We start from the raw sequence: 20,215 nt of genomic DNA, 5'->3' as shown, positions 1-20,215 counted from the left end.
GCTGAGCATCAGGCATGTTGAGTTTGGGATGTCCATTAGGCATCATAGCGGAGGTGCTGAGGAGGCAGCGAGGTGCAGGAGCTGCCAAAGCATGATTTTTCAAAAGTTAAAAATATGACTCTACAGCTCCAAAGTGAGGATGTGTCCAAGATTTATTTAAATCATTAACGAGGAAACCAGCATAATGGTGAGGCTGGTTGAAAACATTGGAGAGAGGGAAGGATTTGTAGTGGCTGAAAAAAAGCTTGCTTGAGTAAGTTCACTAATTTAGATTAAAGACTGGTTAATGTTCTACAGGGCCATAAAACTGCAACCTCTTCCAACTAATCTTTTCTACAGAGATAATTTTTGTCACTTACCACTGGGCAAAGTTCATTTGCATTGCTGTCAGACAAGAATCACATTACCTAGCCATCCATTTTCTACAAGTTAAAATCTACCCTTACCGTGTTATTAAAAATCATAATCAATAGTAAGTAGGCAGTAAAACAGATGCACACCCTAGAGGATCAAAAAGTACCCTTGGTGGTTCTGCTGGACCGCACTCAGCCTCCCACCGAAAGGACCCACCACCATCCTCTTACCCATCCATGTTTTGGAAAATTTTTATTAGTCCCCCCCTTGAGACGAAGGTTATTCTTCACAGAAAGCTGGTCTTATTGTGTCTGGACCTGATTCATCTACACAGGTGCTGAAAGAAGTGGCAATTAGCACGTCTGAGCCTCCTTGTTGCGCCGGTACAACTAAGCCACGTGGGGTTTCCCAAGGACCAAGGCCGCAAAATTCACTTCTGTCTGGAGATGTCGTCATGAGGAATGTACGGCTGAGCCTCTGGCATGCCTGAGGTTCACATTGCTCTTGCCTGCAGCACCTGTGCCTGTAGGTGAGTTTCTCTTTTCACAAGGACCTAGGTGTCTGCCACAGTTCCTGTCTACCTGACTACTTGTGAACCTGAGACCTGGTGCACCGTCGTCCGTGCGCTGCTGTGGGTCTGTGGGCACCGGCTCAACGCAGAGGTTACGATCCTTGTTCCGAAGGTGGGTGTGTCATCCTGAATCACAGGAGACGTGCTCTCAAATATGACACCCGCTTAAGGCCGCAGCGGCACAATCATTTTGTCTAATTATATACTGGTAAAAAAGAGGACTGATTTCTATTGAACCTATGCAAATAACTAGATTTCTATTAAAATTGAATAGTCAGTAAAAACGATTTTTCCTGAATTCCGAAGTAAGAAAATACCATTTAAAAAATGTTTCATTTGTTTGCAAAAGCACAGTCTACTAAATGTAAGGTTAGAGATAGAAGAAAGAAGAAGGATTTTATCTTACTTCTGCCAGAAAATAGAAACTTACAAAAAAGCAACAATACCCGTCTCCTTGCCTTTGTCGGGCCCAAGCTTTCAGCTGCAGTTACAGTGGGGTGCGGGTGGGAGGGCTACGGAGCCAGAGGAAGCAGGGACGTCCCCAGAGCTGAACTTTGGGCTGATGCATCTACCTGGGCGGGGGGGAGGTGGGCGGTGGTTGATGCATCTGGGGCCAAGTGTCTGGCTGGTATAGCCCGACAGACAATGGGGCTGGAGCTACCAGGTGAAAGCATAGAGGCTTCTCACTGTTGAGTTATAAACATAGAAAGGGGGAAGGACAGAATGAGATCTGTCATGTTAGAACTGAAGCTATCAGTATGAGCTCAAGACTTGTTTATAGATATCGGAAAAGATACAGGTGTGTGTTTGCGTGTGCACATACTTACCCACTCCGAGCTCTCTCTGCTGAGTGCAAATGGAATCACACTTTGTATTATCATTATGACATTATATTTCTCCTGTTCAGCGTCACGTGTCTGAGATTCAGCCACGTGGATCCAAGTGGTGCAATTCATTCATTTCAATCGCCGCATGCTAGTCCATTGTGTAGACGTATCTCACTTTATTCATTTTATTGTCCACATACATTTAAGGGTTCCCCCCCAGTATTTTTGCTATTAAAAACAGTGCTGCTTTGAAAGTTGACAGGTCTCCTGATGGGTCAGTGCAGGTTTCTCTGGCATGCAGCTAGGCAGAGGATGTACCTAGGAATGTATGTTGGCTTAACCCTAGAGCTGGGAACAGGTGTGCACATCGAGGCAGCTCGCATTTTCCCAGACGGCCACAGCCACTTCTCCCTGCCACGTGCTCCTCTTAAAATGCGACTCTGACACTTCCTTCCACAGGAACTAGGGGTTGTTGTCCCCCTATCTCCTGAATCTGGGCAGGTTTGTGCACAAGTCATGCTACATGATGTCTGAGGCTATGATATGAAAAGTGATACTGGGTCCGCCTGGTTCTCTCGGGACTCTTGCTCTTGGAACCTGGCCACCCTCCCTCGAGGACGTCCCCCAGGCCCTTAGCCCACAGCCTGCACCAGCTTGCCAGCCACATGGGTGCACCATCTTGGATGTGGCCTGTCCAGCCCCCAGTGGAGATGCCCCAGCGGTTGCAGCGTGGAGTAGACCACTGTGCTGCTGAATCTTCCCCAGATAGCAGATCCATGAGTGAAAGAAGCGATTCTTGTGGTTTCGAGCTACAAAGTTTGGGGGGTGGTTTGTTATGCAGCAACAGCTAACTGATGCACACACCCGATTTCTTTGGAGAATGCCATATTGTTTACAAGGTAACCGTACGACCTGATGCTCTGGGCCAGCAGGGTATGCGTCCAACTTTAACGGTTGTACTCATTCAGTGTGGTTTTAGTTTGCATTTCCAAAACTGCTAGTGAGGTTATTGGCCCTTTCCATGTTCTTCTCTGCAAGGAGACTGATTACAGGATTGGTCCATCATTCTTTTGGCTTGTTTGTCTTTTTCTAATGGATTTGGAAGGGTTCTTTATACATTCTGGATACTAATCATTTGCAAGGTGTATGTGTTGCAAATACTTTCTAGCTTTTAGTCCTTCATTCTCTTTATGGTCTTCTGAGGAACATAAGTTGTATGACACATACTTTCCATCCACATTTTTAGGTGTGTTTCTCGTAAACAGTATTTAACAGTATTTACATTCTAATTAGAGAGTCTCTGTCTTTTTTTAATTTTTATTTATTATTTATTTATTTATTTATTTATGGCTGTGTTGGGTCTTCGTTTCTGTGCGAGGGCTTTCTCTAGTTGTGGCAAGTGGGGGCCACTCTTCATCACGGTGCACGGGCCTCTCATTATCGTGGCCTCTCTTGTTGCGGAGCACAGGCTCCAGACGCTCAGGGTCAGTAATTGTGGCTCACGGGCCTAGTTGCTCCACAGCATGTGGGATCTTCCCAGACCAGGGCTCGAACCCGAGTCCTCTACATTGGCAGGTGGATTCTTAACCACTGCGCCACCAGGGAAGCCCGTCTCTGTCTTTTAATAGATGAATTTTTAATTCCATCATGTCTCTGATTACTCAAACGTTTGAATTTACTCCTGTCACCTCATGCTGTGTTCTTCATTTATCATGTATTTATCTTTCTCTCTTTTCTGCTTTTTGTTGGCACTGTCAATTTTTCTTCATTTCAGTTTTCTCCCAGCTGTTTTGAAATCTGTAAATTCTGTTTCCATTTTTCTCATGGAAACTTGGGTATTTCAGACTTTTTTTCTATCGATTCTCAAATCCTCTAGCTATACAAGAACTTCTGTGTGCTTTTCCTTCCTGCTCCTCCCTCCCCTTGCCATATGTCATGTTGAGCTCATGCGGGATTTTCTCTCAAGTTGTTATTTGACTTTCTTTGAGCAGTCTAAGCTAGTTTCTTTGTTGGCGTCCAGGTCTTTCTCTTGGGTTCACTTCTCATTTGGCTTGGGGCATGTCTTTCAGTCCTTTTTGACACTTAGTGTGTAGACGTTTTCAGGTTGTGAAGACACCTTTATTTTGCTGTCTCACTTGAATGCTAGTTTCACTGTGTATGGAATTGTAAGTTCAATTCCTTTAGGATGGGCTTCCCTGGTGGCCCAGTGGTTAAGAATCCACCTGCCAATGCAGGGGACACGGGTTCGAGCCCTGGTCTGGGAAGATCCCACATGCTGCAGAGCAACTAAGCCCGTGTGCCACAACTACTGAGCCTGCACTCTAGAGCCCGCAAGCCACAACTACTGAGTCCATGTGCCACAACTACTGAAGCCCGCGCGCCTAGAGCCCGTGCTCCGCAACAAGAGAAGTCACTGCAATGAGAAGCCCGCGCACCGCAACGAAGAGTAGCCCCCGCTCACCGCAACTAGAGAAAGCCAGCGCAGCAATGAAGACCCAACACAGCCAAAAAAAAAAATTCTCTTAGAATTTTGACAGTTTCACCCCTTTGCCAACTGACAATCAGGTTCAGTCTGATTAAAGAAGATCCTTCCTCTCTGAAGGGTTTTTTTAAAAATAACTTTATTCTTCTTTCCAATTTAATTTTTTTTAATTAAAAAAAATTTATTCATTTATTTGGCTGCACCAGGTCTTAGTTGCAGTGTGTAGGATCTTTTTTTTTTTTCCAGTTGCTGCATGCACGTGGGATTAAAACCTGGCCCCCTGCATGGCAGTGCAGAGTCTTACCCACTGGACCACCAGAGAAGTCCCTCTCTGACGGTTTTTAAGCTAGTCTCTTCATCGTTGGAATTCCAGAAGGCCACTATGACATGCCTTCACTCCTCCTGGGCGTCACTTCGTTTGGTGGAGAAGCCACCCTCTCTGCCTCTCTCCTGTTTCCTGTCTCTCTTCTTTCACAAGACGGCCTCCAGCTTCCTGGTTTGCATCTGCCTTGCCCGGGGTGGAGAAGGGTGCAGGCCCTGTGTGCTTGCTCTCCACTGACTCAGATAGCAGACATCTGGAAGAGCAGAGACATACTTGCGGCTCCTGCATCTGGTGCAGACGTGGTCGGGGCCCACTGCTGGGCCTGCCTCACCTTGGCCCAAGGATGTGTCTGGAGGTGGGACCTTGCTCAGGAACTTGACCACTGGGTGACCTTGGCTGGGTGACTCTTCAAGCCTTCACTTTTCAACTCGTACACTGGATGCACTGGGGCACAAGTTCTGGCCAGCAAAGGGCCCCCAGCTAGGACACTTGGGTGGACATGGCCAGCCTGCTCTCGATAGGGCGTTTGCTGGAAGAGCCTAAGCAGCGGAGCCCGCCCTGCCTGCCCACGCGGGGTAAGGTCTCACCAGCCCAGAAGGACCCAGCCCCTGCCTGGGGGGCATGTTCCTTCTCCTACCGAGGGGCCTCCCCTGGCTGTCGGGAAGGGGGGCACCTGCTGCTCCTTTTCCCCAGGGCTGGGCTCCTTCACGGCCACGGCACTAACCTCAAATCCTCACGGAAACCAAGGAAACATCTAGGCTTCTCCCTCCTCCCAAAGCACTTTGGGACTAATCTCGGGATGAAAACTGTCATGAAACCTCTGAATTTTGGCGTTGAAGCAGAGGCCACAGTGGAAGCAGCCAGTGGCAGCGACCAAGACTCAGGTCTCTGAACTACTGCTGCGCAGGGGCCCTTTCTGTTTTACCTGCAGCCCAAGAGGGTGGTCCGGACCTAACGGCCCCACCCTAGGCCTGTAACTCCTGAAGGAGGAGTGCCAGCTGGGCCGCCCTGCAGCCCCCATTCCCCAGTGCTCCCCGCTGCTTCCCCCACCCCTACCAGCACCCGCTTCCTCTCCACCAGCGCCCGATCCTGCCCAGCACGGGCCCCTCAGGCTCCCCCTGACCCCATGGGGCGCCCACTCGGGTCTCCACCACGCTGTGGTCTGGGCTCCCTTTGCCCCACGCCCGGCACTCCCCCAGGTCCCCCCAACACTCAGCCGGGCCTGCCCCATCCAGTGCCCCCCTTTTCCCGCTCTGGCCCCCACCTCTTCATCCCCTCCCCACGGGCCTCCCCTCCGGCCCCTCCCCCGCCCGGCACCCCTTCAGATGCCTCCAGACCCGGTGTGCGGCACCCCTCCCCCAAATCCCGCCCCCCCTCAGGCGCGCCCCAGCCCCTCTGCCCAGCGCCCGCTGCCCTCTCCCTTGAACGCCGCGCCCCCTCAGGCCTCCAAGCCCCCGTGTCCGGCGCCCCCTTAGATGACCCCCCAGCCCCGGTGCCGGCGACCCCATCGCCCGCCCGGTGCCCCCCTCCCTTGAACCCCGCGCCCCCTCCGATGATCTCCCAGACCCGGGGTCCGGCGCCCCATCGCCCGGCCGGTGGCCCCTCTGCCCGACCGCCCCTCCCCCCAGGCCCTCCCCCCTCCCCTCCCCTCCCCTCCCCTCCCCTCCCCTCCGCTCGCCTCCCCTCCCCTCCGCTCCCCTCCCCCCCCCTCCGCTCCCCTCCCCCCCGTCGGCGGCCGCGCGTCATGGCGGCGGCGGGCGGGGCGCGTCTCGCACGCAGCGCGCCGGGCGGAGCGCTCGCCGCATTGTTTGCTTCGCTGGGGAGCAAGCGAGCCGGCCCGGGTGTCCGAGCAGCCCCGCGCCAGCGCCCCGTCCCCCTCGCCGTCGCCGCCGCCCGCCGGCCGGGCCCCCGCGCCGGGCCTCCGTCCGGTCCCGCCACCCGCGCGAGCCGCCGCCCGAGAGCCTGCGGCCGCCGAGCCGAGCCGGGCCGGGCCGCCGCCGCCAGGAGCCCGCGCCCAGAGCGGCGGCGGGCCGGGCCTGCGCGGCCGTTGGCGGAGGAGCCGCGGGCGCCATTAGCGCCGCCTCGGCCGCGCCGGCCCCCGCGCCCGCCGCCCGGCTCCCGCGGCCGCGGCCCCGAAGGTGAGTGCGTCGGACGGGCCGGGGCCGGGGCCGCCGCCTCGCCCGCCGCCTCGCCCGCCTCTCCCGCGGGCCGCCGCCGCCGGCCTCTCGGTGCTGGTGCCGCCGCCATGTTTGGCGGCCGCCGCGGCGGCGCATTGTCCGCGGGCGGCGGGCGGCAGGGCCGAGGGAGGCCGCGGTGTCAGGGCGGCGGCGGGGAGGCCGGGGGGCCGGAAAGGAGAGAGGCCGGCCGACGGGGAGGCCGGGCTGTCGAGGCGGGGAGGCCGGGCCGGGAGGCTGGAAGGCCGGGCCGGGCGGCCGGGTCGGGTGGGGAGGCTGGGCGGCCGGGAAGGAGGGAGGCCGGCCGGTGGGGAGGCCTGGAGGCCGGGTCGGGAGGCTGGAAGGCCGGGGAGGGAGGCCAGACCGGGAGGCTGGGCGGCCGGGGAGGCCGACAGGGTGGGAGGCTAGGCTGGCGGGCGGGAAGCCGGACGGGGAGGGAGGCCGGGCTGTCTGGGCGCTGGGGCCCGTCCCGCCCGCCGCGCCTTCCGCCCTGCCGCCCGGCGAGACGGGAGCGGGCCGGGGTCTCGGGTCCGCCGGCCGAGCGTTTGCCCGAGGGTCGCGTTATGTAACGGACGCGCTGGGCACGTTGAGCCCGGACGGGAAACTCCCGGTTCCCGGGCCGCGCTGGAAAGACTCGAGGGGCGCGCGGACCCGGGCCGCCGCCCCCTCCGCTCCCCTCCCGCGCTGAGAGCCGGTGGTGGACCTAGCGGCCTCCGGGGCCCTTTGGAAGAAGTAACTTGATTGAGGTGTAATTTACGGAGGACGCGCGCGCTGCGGGTGCGCAGTGGAGTTTTGACGAAAGGCCGCGCCCCCGTGGAGAAGGCGCCCACCGCCCGGGAAGGGTCGTGGGTGGAGGGCGCTGCGTGCACTCACCTGCGGGCCGGGAGCTGCCTGCCGTCCCGTTCCTGCACGAGGGTGTAAGTGGCTTGTCCAAAGCCAGGCGGGAAAGGCACTGATTGAGAAGGTGAGCCGGCCCTGGGTGCCGACTGCCTCTCTCGTGGCCACATGGCTTTTCAAGGTGCATTTATCAGAAGGATCAGGAGAGGCTGCTGATGGCCTCCTCGTGGGAACGCTTGGGCCAAGTGTGGATGGAGCCCGAGGGCCAGAGATCGGGAAATGATGGGCGGGTGAGGTGGTCTGCAGAGTGACCAGCGCTTTCTTTCCTTGTCACCATCTAGCTTTCAAATTGCAGAGCTGCCATGGCCCTTTAAGTGCTGTGCTTCGGGTACTAAGTGTCCAGAGCTTCAGTGCCCTTCGGGAGAGTGTGGGTTTTGAAGGGCCAATTTTGGTTAGCGCTGTTGGTTCTCTGCTTTCGAGGAGAAAATTACACGTTCGCTTTGCATCTGCTGAGTAACCAACTGTCGCTTCTGCCCCACCCCAGTAAGGACCCCTGAAGCTGTGCGCTGTGCCCTGGCGCACCGGCGTCCCCTCCGTGCAGGCTGTGGTGCTGACCGTGGGGGGGCCGTGCCCCTCTCCCCCAGAAGGGATGGCGGGGCCAGGGCTAGCTGGGCAGCGGCTTGGCTGACCGCACAACAGGAGTCCAGGGCTGCGTGGGCCCCTGGAGACCCCTGAGATGCAGGTGAGCGACGGGTTGGCTGCTTATGCTGTTTTCCGTGCTCCTCTTTGTAGGGGATTCCTGTCAAATTTCACATAAAACGTGGATTTCTGTTTGGCAAAAGAGAAAACCACAATCTGAAGGGTCTGTCTTAAAAAGTGCATTTAGGGTCTGCTGGGATTTCCGCTCAGGTTTGAAAAAGCGAAGTCTGGAGACCAGGTGGGTCGCTGTGGGGGGCGCCCCGTGCCGGCTCCTCGGGGTCACGTCCAGCGGTGGGCCTTGGGCTCCACCTTGGGATGTTGTCAGCCAGTCTCTTAAATATCACTCTGCCTCCTGTCAGTAAAATGTGGTCGTTTGGAGGGAGGAGGGGTCCTTGTCACAGTTCCTAAGGTGCCACCCTGCTTGGCAGGCAGTGGTCCAGGCTCAGGAGTCATCACGCCAGTGAGACCGGTAGTGGACTCGGTCGGTGACAGACGGCAGACGTCTGAAAAGAGCAAATCCTCATAAGTCTCTGTGGCCCAAATTTTGGGCGCCTGAGCCTGTGCTGGCACCTGAGAACGGGGGGGCTGGGGGGGGCCTCTGCAGGTGGCGTGGGGGTCTTAGGGTGGTCCTTGCTGTGGCAGGAGCCGGGCCCGGCACCGTGGTCAAGCCAGCAGCTGAGAAGTGCTCCGAGGGGCAGGGCAGGTGGCTGGCCCGTGGGGGGTTTCGTGGTGGCCACTCCTGAGGCCCTGCAGAGGCTGGGTGGAGGCCTCCCAGGGGTGAAGCCTGCCCCCAGGCCACTACGGGGCTTGCCCCTTGAGCCCTGGTGTGGTTGGTGTCCCCGTGCCTCAACACGGTTGTGGAGGACGCGTTCGTGGAGAGGATGGACGGGGCTGTGGTCAGGCTGCTGAGGCTTCCCGGCTCCCTAGGGGTGCTGATGGGACTGCCACTTTGGGGCTCAGGGCTCTCTCCTGGGCAGCAGTAGGAGGGGAAGCCAGGGGCCAGAGCCTGCCGGGGTCCAGCCCTGTGTGTGCGCTGTCCTGGGCTCAGGGCTGCGACCCCTACTTGTGAGAGATGTGGCAGTCGGCTTGGTGACCTGTGGATCCAAGAAGGTGACCGGCAAACAGTGGGCGTCAGCATCCTGGAAGGACTTGTCATCGCGTGTGCCTCTGGGAGCCCCTCTTCACCGCCTGCCCTCTCCTCTGGTCCCGGGAGTCTCTGGGGAGGGGCAGCCTGGTGGCAACGGGCTGTTGAAGGTTGTTGAGATACCACTGTGAGTCTGGGGACGAGTGATTTTGGAAACCTCAGAGATAGGTTTGCCGGGAGTTTTGTTTCGATTTAGCACGAGGTGGTCAGGTCTGCCCAAGCGTACCTGGTGGCTTTCGCCTCTCGTGTTCTCTGTGTGGAGTTAACGTGTCCTCTGCGTCCGTTTCAGGGAGTCAGTACCAAATGAGGAGGAAAGGCCGAGGTCATCGCGCTGCAGCGAGGCACCCTTCCTCCCCCGGCAGCACTAAGCACTCCCCCACGCGAGAGACGCTGACCTACGCGCAAGCGCAGAGGATGGTGGAGATCGAGATCGAGGGCCGCCTGCACAGGATCAGTATCTTCGACCCTCTGGAGATCATATTAGAAGATGACCTCACTGCTCAGGAGATGAGCGAGTGCAACAGCAACAAAGAGAACAGCGAGAGGCCGCCCGTGTGCTTAAGAACTAAGCGGCACAAGAACAACAGGGTCAAGAAGAAAAACGAAGCCCCGCCCGGCGCCCACGGCGCCCCCGCCTCGGCCGGCACGCTTCCCGAGCCCACGGTGCGCGTGGTGGAGTACAGCCCGCCGGCGGCGCCCCGGCGGCCGCCCGCGTACTACAAGTTCGTGGAGAAGTCGGCGGCGGAGCTGGACCACGAGGTGGAGTACGACATGGACGAGGAGGACTACGCCTGGCTGGAGATCGTCAACGAGCGGCGCAGGGGCGACTGCGTGGCCGCCGTGTCGCAGAGTGTGTTCGAGTTCCTGATGGACCGCTTCGAGAAGGCGTCGCACTGCGAGAAGCAGAAGCAGGGCGGGCAGCAGTGCCTGATCGACGAGGACGCCGTGTGCTGCGTGTGCATGGACGGCGAGTGCCAGAACAGCAACGCCATCCTCTTCTGCGACATGTGCAACCTGGCGGTGCACCAGGAGTGCTACGGCGTGCCCTACATCCCCGAGGGGCAGTGGCTCTGCCGCCACTGCCTGCAGTCCCGGGCCCGGCCGGCGGACTGCGTGCTCTGCCCCAACAAGGGCGGCGCCTTCAAGAAGACGGACGATGACCGCTGGGGCCACGTGGTGTGCGCCCTGTGGATCCCCGAGGTTGGCTTCGCCAATACCGTGTTCATCGAGCCCATCGACGGCGTGCGGAACATCCCCCCCGCCCGCTGGAAGCTGACGTGCTACCTCTGCAAGCAGAAGGGCGTGGGCGCCTGCATCCAGTGCCACAAGGCCAACTGCTACACCGCCTTCCACGTGACGTGCGCCCAGCGGGCTGGCCTCTACATGAAGATGGAGCCCGTGAAGGAGCTGGCCGGCGGTGCTGCCACCTTCTCTGTCAGGAAGACTGCGTACTGTGACGTCCACACGCCCCCGGGCTGCACCCGGAGGCCCCTGAACATTTACGGGGACGTCGAGGTGAAGAACGGCGTCTGCCGGAAGGAGAGCTCAGCCAAAACGGTCAGGTCCACGTCCAAGGTCAGGAAGAAAGCCAAGAAAGCCAAGAAGACGCTCCGGGAGCCCTGTGCGGCCCTGCCGCCTGTGTGTGCGCCCTACATTCCCCCTCAGAGGTAAGCGTGGCGGGCCCGGGCCTGCTGGGAGGGCGCGCAGGGTCTGACCGCGTGCTGTCTGTGCGGCCCCGACGGTCCTCTCCAAGGTGGCCTCCTTCAGTCTCCGCTTCACGGGAGCATGGATGTTGCAAAAGACTTGAGTCTGTGAGACGGGGAAGTGTGTCTGGTTTCCTCGATGCCCGCGCGGGCCCGCGGCCACACTGACTGCAGGCGCCCCAGTCTGGGGCCCCGCGGCACCCCAGAAGTTGTCATCTTTGACGCAGTAGAACACCGTTCCTCACCCTGCTCCCTCCCCCAGATTCGGGAATCTTGTGGGATATTTAAGTTTGTTGGAAACTTAAGCCGCGTGGCTGGGTAAGGTTGACCCCGGGGCAGAGATCAGAGTGGGCTGACAGGAGCCACGAGGCGGGAGGTGCTGGCCTCCTTCCTGTCGTGGGACAGGCTTTCTGGTTTTCCCGACTGTTTCTCTCGTGGTGTCAGCATTGCCTGGTCAGTGTTGGGTTCTTTGCTTGGGGCCGTCCACGGTGGTGGGGTCAGGACCACGCTGGCCACCCCATCCCTGGACTCGTTTCCTCCTCTGCTTGTTCTTCTTGGTACTGACTTGTTCTTTTTATTTTGTTGTATTTAAGAACGCTCTTGTTTGGAATACGAGGTAAGTGGCTTGATGAATTTCTCACCGGGTGTGGTTTGGGAAAGACTCAAACACTTGCTTGAGCTTTGAGGAAGTAAAGCCCTGTGTGATAGGGCACGGGTCTTTAGAATAGTCTGGTTAAGAAAATAAAGCATCAGGCTGATGAAGGGAAGACGTAAGTGGGTGTCTGCTCCCGAGAGCAGTTCTGGGATGTTGTCAGGTCGTAAGATGTGGTGGGAACTGCTACTAAAGAAGTGTGGCCTTTTTTCCAGAATGAAATTTTTTTGTTTTTACAGAACGGTACCTGTGTTACAGAATCAGTAAATTCAAAGTGAATACAAAGTGCTTATCGTCCCTCTTATCCAGAGAAGGCTTCTGTTAAAATCAAGGTGTCTCTTTGCAAATAAGCCAGTCTCACTTTTAAAAGACAGTTTCACTTGGATTTCTACCTGTAGGTCAAAAAGTATAGGATTTGTATCAAGAGTGTCTATTTAAGAGCCGGAAATTTTCAGCTTTACTGAAATTGAAGTAAATGAAACAAAAAATGTGATCTAATAAATTGAAAACCCAGAAGTCTGAGGTGCTGCCTTGTGTGTCCAGCCCCGCCTGGTTCCCTGCCCCAGGGTCTGCCAGCCCGTCCGCAGGAGAAAGCATTTGCGGTTGGGAAACGTGGGCACCTGGGGTCTGAGATGACCCGGTCTGAATGGAGAGGAGGACTTGCTTTGGAGGAAACACTGCAGCTCAGGTGACGGCGCTGCTGGGCCATGCTCCGTCTTGTCCTTTCCTAATTTAGGAACAAACTGTTACTTCGGTTTGGAGCAGACGTAAACGACGTGCCTGGATGAGTGCTCGCGGCCACAGGCTTTGCTGTCAGTGTTGCCCAGAGTTTCCGGGAGATCCTGACATCACACCACTCTGTGGGGTGTTGGGGCAGGTGCTGGGAGGCCCAGGCTCACAGCCACTGCTGTTGTCCTGAAGCTGTGGCCTGAGCTGCGGCTGGGCTGGTGGTCCCGTTCTTAGGACCCAGGCACAGTGGCGTGTAGATGGGAGTAAAGCCGGGTGCTCTCCACGGCCTTTGGCTCAGGACCCGTCTAGAGCTGCCACCAGGGTGGTGGGCATTCTGAGCGAGCTTGGGAGCCGGCCCGGGGCAGGGGGGCTGGAAGAGGGGCTTTGGAGATCTAAGAAGAGGAGGAGTCCCCTTATTCCCTGCAGAGAGGAAGGAGGGTTGGCTGTGAGAAGGCTGGGGGTGTGTGGCAGGAGCTGTAAGCGCTTTTGTAGTTTGAGTGGTTTACAAGTTTTCAAGTAAGAAAAATAACTCAGATTAACTAATTTTGAGATCATAGTCTGTTCTCAACAAGAGGGAGATGGTTGGTTTAATTCGTTTTATCGTTTAGTGTTTCTGAGCTACAAAGATTGCTTTTCTCGTCTCTCAGCAGTAGACTCCGGAACACAGATGTGGGTGTTCTGAGGCTTCGCCCACCTGTTGGAGGACTCGAGCTTGTGGTCAGGCCGGCTGGCCGGGGCCAGGAGTGGCGCGGGCACGTTGATGGGATGCTGTGCTCTGCCCTGGGTGGGTGGGTTGGGTCTGGCGGGGTCCTCGTGGCCACGCGGTCCCTTTGCCCGTGAGGGTCCAGCCTTTGGCGAGGAAGAGCCGCCCCCAAGCGGCTGTCCCAGTGGCGTGGAGCTGTGCCCGCGTGTCTTTGCCTCCCCTCCTGCACCTGTTCTTCAATCAGAATGATTCTTTTCCCAGCCCAGAAGCAACACGTTTAAAGTTGGGAAGATACGAAAAGTCAGGGCTAAAGAAGAGAGGACAGGCCTGTGTTCTCCCTTTTCTGGCCTGTGCTCGTGCTGCTCTGTTTCTGTCAAGCGTTGCCGTTTCCTCGAGTAGCTGCTCCTCTGATCGGATCCTCTCTGCTTCTTCGTCCATTTCATCTGCTTCGTGGGGGGAAGGGAGGGGCCCGTGGAGGTGGGCACCGGGGAGGGGCCAGGCCAGGTGAAGGGACTCGTGGAGTTGGAGCCTCCTGGGTCCCTTGGGGTAACTAACCTGGTCACTCCGCGCTCTGGTTGCACTCTGGGTGTCCCGGAGTATCTGGGGCCTCGCGGGAGGAGCGTCCGGCCTGGCCCGGCGGGTCCTCGTTGACGTGCGGGTTCCTGCCTGTTGAGCTGTTACCGGAGTGCGTGGTGAGGGTGGGGCATCTGCGTCACGGCTCTGTCCCCGTGAGGGCGCCGCTGGGGCGCCAGGTGAGGACGGCTGGAGAGCGGGTGCTTGGGAGCCATTGGGCAGACAAGTTGAATGCCTGTTGAGCGGAACAGCAAGAAGTTTGCACTTGAGTTTTGTATGTCTCTTTTCATGTTTCTGGCAGTTAAGTTTATTACGTTTTATGGAAGTTCTCACGGGTCATGGCCTGGGGAAATGGGGGAAGCCTTTCAGCCCCTGCAGGTGGGAGCCTGGCTCTGGGCGCCCTGTGCACGTGGGCGCCACCTCTGCTCCGTGGGCGCCGCCGGGCGGCCCTCCCGCCCACCTGCCCGGGTCCTCGGGGGGGGGGGGCTGTTTAAGGAGCGACTCCTGGAGAGAAGCCTGACAGACCTAGCCAGAAGTCAGAAGTGCGGGTCGTGAAACGCACGCGGTGTGGAGAAGCCGGGCCGCGTGTCCTGCTCCTCCAGGTGTCCTTCCAGGTGTCCCTTCCGGTCACGTCGGGCGAGCCCAGTGGAGGTGGCCTTGGCGGCTCTTGCCACCTGACGGGGGGCCGTGCAGCGTGTTTCCCCAGAGCTACTCTGAGTGTTCTAGTTCTGACCCTCCTGTGGCCTCGTTGCTTTCCTTGGTTTTGAGCTGGCGAGTGGGGGACTGGCGTCTCGCCGGGCAGGTCCCCCCGTCCGGGCTGCCGACTCCGGGCTCTGCACCTGCGAGGGCCTTCCTGGGGCGAGGCGGGGAGCATGGGAGCGCAGGGATGGCGCGTCCCAGAGCGGATATGTTTTGACCAGAGAGCTGACGTGGATAAAAGTAAAGAAGAGCGCAGGGGAGGAACCTGGATGCTTCACGACGTGTCTCCGCTGCGTTGTGGGCTCTTCCGACGCGTTTCAGTCTCAGGGATTCCTGTGTGTGTAGGACTGAAGTGAGCGCTGAGCGTGGTGCCGTGGGCCGCGCCCCGTGCCCCTCGGGCGTGTGGACGCCTGGCCCGTGTCCTGCTCGCTTTCCCCCCGCCCCCGGCTCCCTCCCCTGCCTGGTGGTCTCTGCTGGGATCAGCCCCGGCGCGCGCCCCCCCCCCCCACCCCCCGCAGGCCTGCTGTGCTCACACCTCCCGCAGCCGCAGCCAGGCGTCCCGGGCGCACAGAGCAGGCCCGGCCCACGGGGAGGGTCTGCCGAGGTCATGGGATCTGGCAGTTTCTGGTCACGTTCACTGTATCTGCTTCCGCAGAGATGGGGCGGACATGCATTGAAGTTTTCTTTCATCCTAGCACTTGGAGTCGCTGCCTGGAGTGGATGGTGGGACGGACCTTGGTGCTTTGGGCACCCTTCTCCTCCACGGCACAGAGACCGGCATTGCATCTCGTCTTGTCTTCATTTCAGTTTCAGTTTTTTGTTCAGAAATAACTTCAAATCTATAATATGTTGCAAAAGTCGAAAAAACCCCCCACCCAAACGCTCTTTACCCAGAGTCCCTTCTTGCTAATAACCCGATTACCCTCTTGGGGGTGGTTTCCACGCGCCCCTGCGTGTCTCCCAGGGTGGGGCCGGCCTCCCCTGGAGCCTTCCTGCCTCCAGTCGGGACCAGTCCCGCTCAGCCTCCTTTGATTTGGGCATTCCCAGATCTCTGTGTCTCCTGCGACAGGCCTTCGTGGCTCACAGAGGTGTGCCTGGGACTGCGGGGCCCCTGCGTCCCCACCTGAAGGCAGCGAACGTCCCCTGCTCCTTGGTGACCGAGGTGTCACCAGTGCTTCTACCAGGTGATTTCTGCTCTTGATTTTTCTGGCGTCGGATCCGGGGCCCGGGGGTCCATGGAGGCGACGGCTCCTCTCCACGTGGCCTGTCCCTCTTCTCTTCCTGGCCTTCCTCCCCGCAAGGGCTGGAAGGGAGCCTCCACCTCAGCGGGGTCCTTCTCTCCCCGCCGTCGTGGACCGGGCGGTGTGGTTGTCAGAGGGGTCTGCCCGGTGGGCCTGGGCACTGAGGCGGGCAGCTCGAGAGGGGTTTCTCAGGAAAGGAGGCTCTGCCCAGCTGGCTGTCACTGTCAACCTGCTTAGTAGCCGAGGGGAGGCCCCTGGGGCAGTCGGCCGCCTGGCCTTGGCTGTGGCTGTGGCCGTGGCCATGGGTGCTGGTGAGGTCTGGCTGTGAGGTGTGGATGCGGTCCTGGGGCTCCTGCCTATGGTCCATGCGGTCGGGCAGGGGGCACCCCTGGAGCCAGTGTGGCCCAGAACCACTTCACTCCAGAGGCAGACTCCGGGCTCTTCAGGTCTGGCGGGTGGACTTCACTCCTGTGCCCCGACCTCCGTCCAAGCTGTTTTGAAAGTGTGCGGTGCCCGTTGTGGAGACCCAGCTGGCTAAGAAGGTGTTGAGAAGGGAGGGTGGACCCTGCTCCCCGCAGACGCTGGCGGGGCGGCCCAGGCACTCCTCCAGGGTCTGTGCATGTCAGGTGGGGATGGCTTTTAATGCCATTTTCCCCTGTTTTTCATGACTTTTATATAAAAACTTTAAAAACAAAAAACTAGATAGTAACATTGATTTATCAAATGTAGCAAGGAAAAAAAACATTAAGTGACCACTTGCTTTTGGGACCCTTCCTGTCCCATTAGCCCACCACTGGTCAGTCACAGCAACCACTCGTTGTAAATGGGGGTGGGTTCCTCTGGGGCCTGGTTTTCTGGTTTTCCTGTCCTGGGGGGCTCGCAGTCTGGTGTGGGCTTGGGCGATGCCCTTGAATGCAGTGCCAGCACACCAGAGTCAGTCCCAGCGCCCCCGGAGGTGGGTCTCTCTCTTCACGGGCTCAGCCTGTGGGTGGCACGGGGTTTGGTTGTGCTCATCACGTGTCTTTTCCTCAGCTTATCTTCTCATTCTTTTTTTTGTGGCTGTGTTGGGTCTTCGTTGCTGCGCGAGGGCTTTCTCTAGTTGCGGCGAGCGGGGGCTACTCTTCGTTGCGGTGCACGGGCTTCTCATTGTGGTGGCTTCTCTTGTTGCGAATCACGGGCTCTAGGTGCACAGGCTTCAGTAGCTGTGGCTCGTGGCCTCAGTAGTTGTGGCTCGCGGGCTCTAGAGCGCAGGCTCAGTAGTTGTGGTGCACAGGCTTAGTTGCTCTGCAGCATGTGGGATCTTCCCGGACCGGGGCTCGAACCCGTGTCCCCTGCATTGACAGGCGGATTCTTAACCACTGCGCCACCAGGGAAGTCCCATTTGTTTCTTTACTAGTCTTTTCAGAGAATAAGGTTCTGGTATTGTTGAGATTTTCTTGTGTGTTCTTGTTTCCTGTTTCATGATTTTTTGCTCTTTGTCTTTTTTCCCCTGGCTTTATTGAGATTTAATTGACACGTGACATTGTAAGTTTAAGGTATACAGTGCGATGATTCGAGTCGCTTATACGTTGTGAGTGTTTGCAGGGTAAAGTCAGTTCGCTCATCCTTCATCTGCCATAGTCACTGTTGCTATGGTGGGGAGAACATGAAAGCTCCCCTCAGCAGCTTTCCAGGGTGCTACGCGGCCTTGGGGGCAGTTGCCGCCACCTGCGTGCGGTCCTGGGACCTTCCTCTCTTGTCTTTTCCTGACTTCTTCAGTTGGGTTGCTCAGCACATTACGAGTCAGCCTTTTATCTGTGCTGCCCCATTTGACCGTTGCAATAACTGAGCGCGTGTTAGAACACACGTCTGCGTGTGTAGAGACCCCTGAGCTCTGTGCATTAAGATGCATGCACTTTGCTGCTCCTCTGTTAAGCCGCTGTCAAAAAGGTGAAAACAGCCCCCAACAGAAGGGCGCCTCCGAGGTGCCCAAGGTGACCACAGCCCCGTCCGCAGACGAGGAGCCCTGGGGTCCCCGGTGCCTTCTGCTGGAGCCGTCGTGGGACAGCAGAGGTGCTCTGGCCGCCGCTGGCAGGCGTTCCAGCCTTGCCTCTGGTAGCACTGTGTGACCAGGTGTCCCGGGTGGGTGGGCCTGTGGGCACGCTGGGGCTTGGGCTCTGCGTCTGCCCGGCTGCTCTCGCTGACCCCTGGCCTGTGCTTGGTGTGGAGCTGCCCCCTCGGTGGGTCTCCCCGGGGCACCCCGGGCAGGGCTGCCCTGTGTGGCGCGTGGCCTTTGGCCCCGAGGCTCGAGCCGCAGCTGCTTCCTTAAAGAGAAGGACCGTCGTGGGTCTGGACGCGGCAGAGCCGAGGGTGTCGGCACAGTTCTGTGCACGTCAGGATCGTGCTTTTCAAAAAATGTGCTCTTGAAATTCCTTAACTTCTGACCTGAAACGTTGATGTGTGGTGCACAGCGGGGAGGCCTCGTTGTCCTGTCGAGGTTTAGTTCTCGGCTGCCTCGGTCGTCTTCCTGAGGCGTTTCAGCAGCAGGGGTGATGGCAGGGACCGGGAAGCTGTCCCGCTGACCTCCAAGGGTTTTACGCCGTCTTCGCGTCCCCTCGTGCAAGTTACAAATCCTTCACGCTTTGCAGTCCTTGGAAGGGTGGAGTTTTGCAGGTGGCTTGGGGACGCTCACGGTCCTTTTGGTGAAGGGTAGCCGCCGCCCGCCGCTGCTTCTGCCTCCACTTATGCCATCGCTTTCCCTCTTGAGGGGACCCGGGCGCCACGGCCCCCCACCCCGTGAGAGTGGGCGACTCCGCAGGGTCGGCCACACCTGGTGAAGGTCGGTGCGTGTGGATGCGCGACTCAGAGAAAGCGGAAACACCCAGGGCCCCACCTGTATTTCTTCTTAGATGTGTGCCCCGAGGGCCGCTGGAGTGACCACGGGTGGACGCAGCCTGCGGGTAGGCGGAGAACCAGGGCGGCGGTGGTGGCCGTGAGGGCGCCGCCGCCGAGAGGTGCGGTGGCCGCACGCGGTGTGTTAACAGTGACGCTGCGGTTTCTCGTTTCCATGATGAGAGCGCGCCCGTGTCTTGCTCTACAGCTAATGAGTTTTTCCGTGTTCTAGATTAAACAGGATTGCGAATCAGGTGGCCATTCAGCGGAAGAAGCAGTTTGTTGAGCGCGCCCACAGCTACTGGCTCCTCAAAAGGCTGTCGAGGAACGGGGCCCCCCTGCTGCGCAGACTGCAGTCCAGTCTGCAGTCCCACAGGAGCTCGCAGCAGGTACGTGCCCGCCACCCCCCCCACCGGGGCCCCTCAGCCTCTTTCCCGACCCTGCACGCGGGGCTGCCTGCGGGGGGGGGGGGGGGGCGGCAAGGGACGGGGGCGCCGTGCGTGCGGGAGCAGTGTAACTCGGGGGCACGCCGAGGGCGACGAGGGCCAAGACGAGTAGGGGGGAGCAGAGACCAAAACCAGACTAGCGCTCACGTCTTAGCGGTTGATCTGTGTTCATAGACCCATTTGGTGTTCTAGAGCGTTTCTCTGAAAGGATGGATTTAGAAAGGAAGAGGTCGACTCTGAGATGCCCCAGAACAAACAAGGGTTGGCTGCCTGTTGGTGCTGAGGGGCGCAGCCTCCTAGAGGCGGGCGCACAGCGGGGGCCCCCCTCCCGACCGGTTCCTGTTGGATCGCTGTGGCTCCCGCCGCACCCTGAAGGCTCTGCCGTCTGTCCCTGTGCATCCTCAGTCAGGGGGGCCCGGCGCTGCGTCCGGCGGCTGGCTTCCTGGCGTGACGGGATTCCCTCCGCTGAGTTCTGGTCGGGGCAGGACTACCTGGCAGCTGTGAGGGTCCCCATCCCTGGGGTCCCCACATCGAGGGGACCAGCCGCTGTTTTCTTCCCGGTGTCTCGGGAGTTGCTGCTTCCCGACTCTGCGGTCGCTTCTCCTGGGTCCCGGCGCGAGGCCCGGGCTGAGCGCTGCCCTCTCCACCTCGACACCCCGGCGACGTCCTTCTTAGGGAGCCCCTCCTCTTAATCTTCCCAGTCTTGTGCTGACAGTGTAGGTTGTTTAACGTTACTAACACACTTAGACGCTCAGTTTAACGTCTTCTTAAGGCTTTTTGAAATCCAGAGGAACTGTCAAGATCCCGGGCCTCTACGGGGTGGGCCGTGCCCCCAACCCTCCTCCGTCTCCGGGAAAGGAGGCACCGCAAGGCTACAGGGTGTGCTTCTCAGACCTGCTGCCCCCGAGGGTGTGCTGATGGGGCCGTCTCTCCCCGGGGGGTCCTGGTGCCCGCAGTGCCACCTCAGTCCCCTCCCCCGAGACGTGGCACAGGCCTCTGTGCAGACCCAGCGCTGCCGCCCTTGTTTGCTGGGGTGGACCTTGCACACCGAGCGGCTCCCTTAACTCTGGGCCGCGGCTTCGGTGGACGTGCGCATAGAGGGGCCGGGAGGTGCCGCGTCCTGAGCCCTGCTGGCCTGCCGGGCGCTCAGCTGTCCTGTGCCCGCCTGCCGCTCCATCCAGCTTCGGG

The 20,215-nt window shown here is 58.8% G+C and overlaps 1 protein-coding gene across 6 annotated transcripts in view; it reads left to right on the top strand.

Moving 5' to 3' along the window:
- Positions 1-6,647: 6,647 nt before the first annotated feature.
- The window catches only part of BRD1 (bromodomain containing 1), a 35,017-nt gene continuing 21,449 nt past the window's right edge, over positions 6,648-20,215 (top strand). For 4 of the 6 annotated variants that reach the window (XR_009505477.1, XM_059937202.1, XM_059937201.1 and 1 more), the window contains exons 1-3: positions 6,648-6,694; positions 9,700-11,077; positions 18,814-18,970. Coding sequence is in view for 5 of the 6 variants with exons in the window: in XM_059937202.1 (XP_059793185.1) it covers positions 9,714-11,077; positions 18,814-18,970 (1,521 nt within the window). In the remaining variant the exon portion in view is untranslated. Of the gene's footprint in view, positions 6,695-7,610; positions 8,310-9,525; positions 9,538-9,699; positions 11,078-18,813; positions 18,971-20,215 lie in introns of those variants that run through there. The other 2 variants (XM_059937199.1, XM_059937200.1) reach the window with 2 other exon arrangements.

The sequence above is a fragment of the Balaenoptera ricei genome, chromosome 10 (assembly GCF_028023285.1).
Source record: "Balaenoptera ricei isolate mBalRic1 chromosome 10, mBalRic1.hap2, whole genome shotgun sequence".
Taxonomy (NCBI): Eukaryota; Metazoa; Chordata; class Mammalia; order Artiodactyla; family Balaenopteridae; genus Balaenoptera; species Balaenoptera ricei.
Note: the sequence above shows the minus strand (reverse complement) of the source record. Positions and strands in the feature narration are given on the sequence as shown.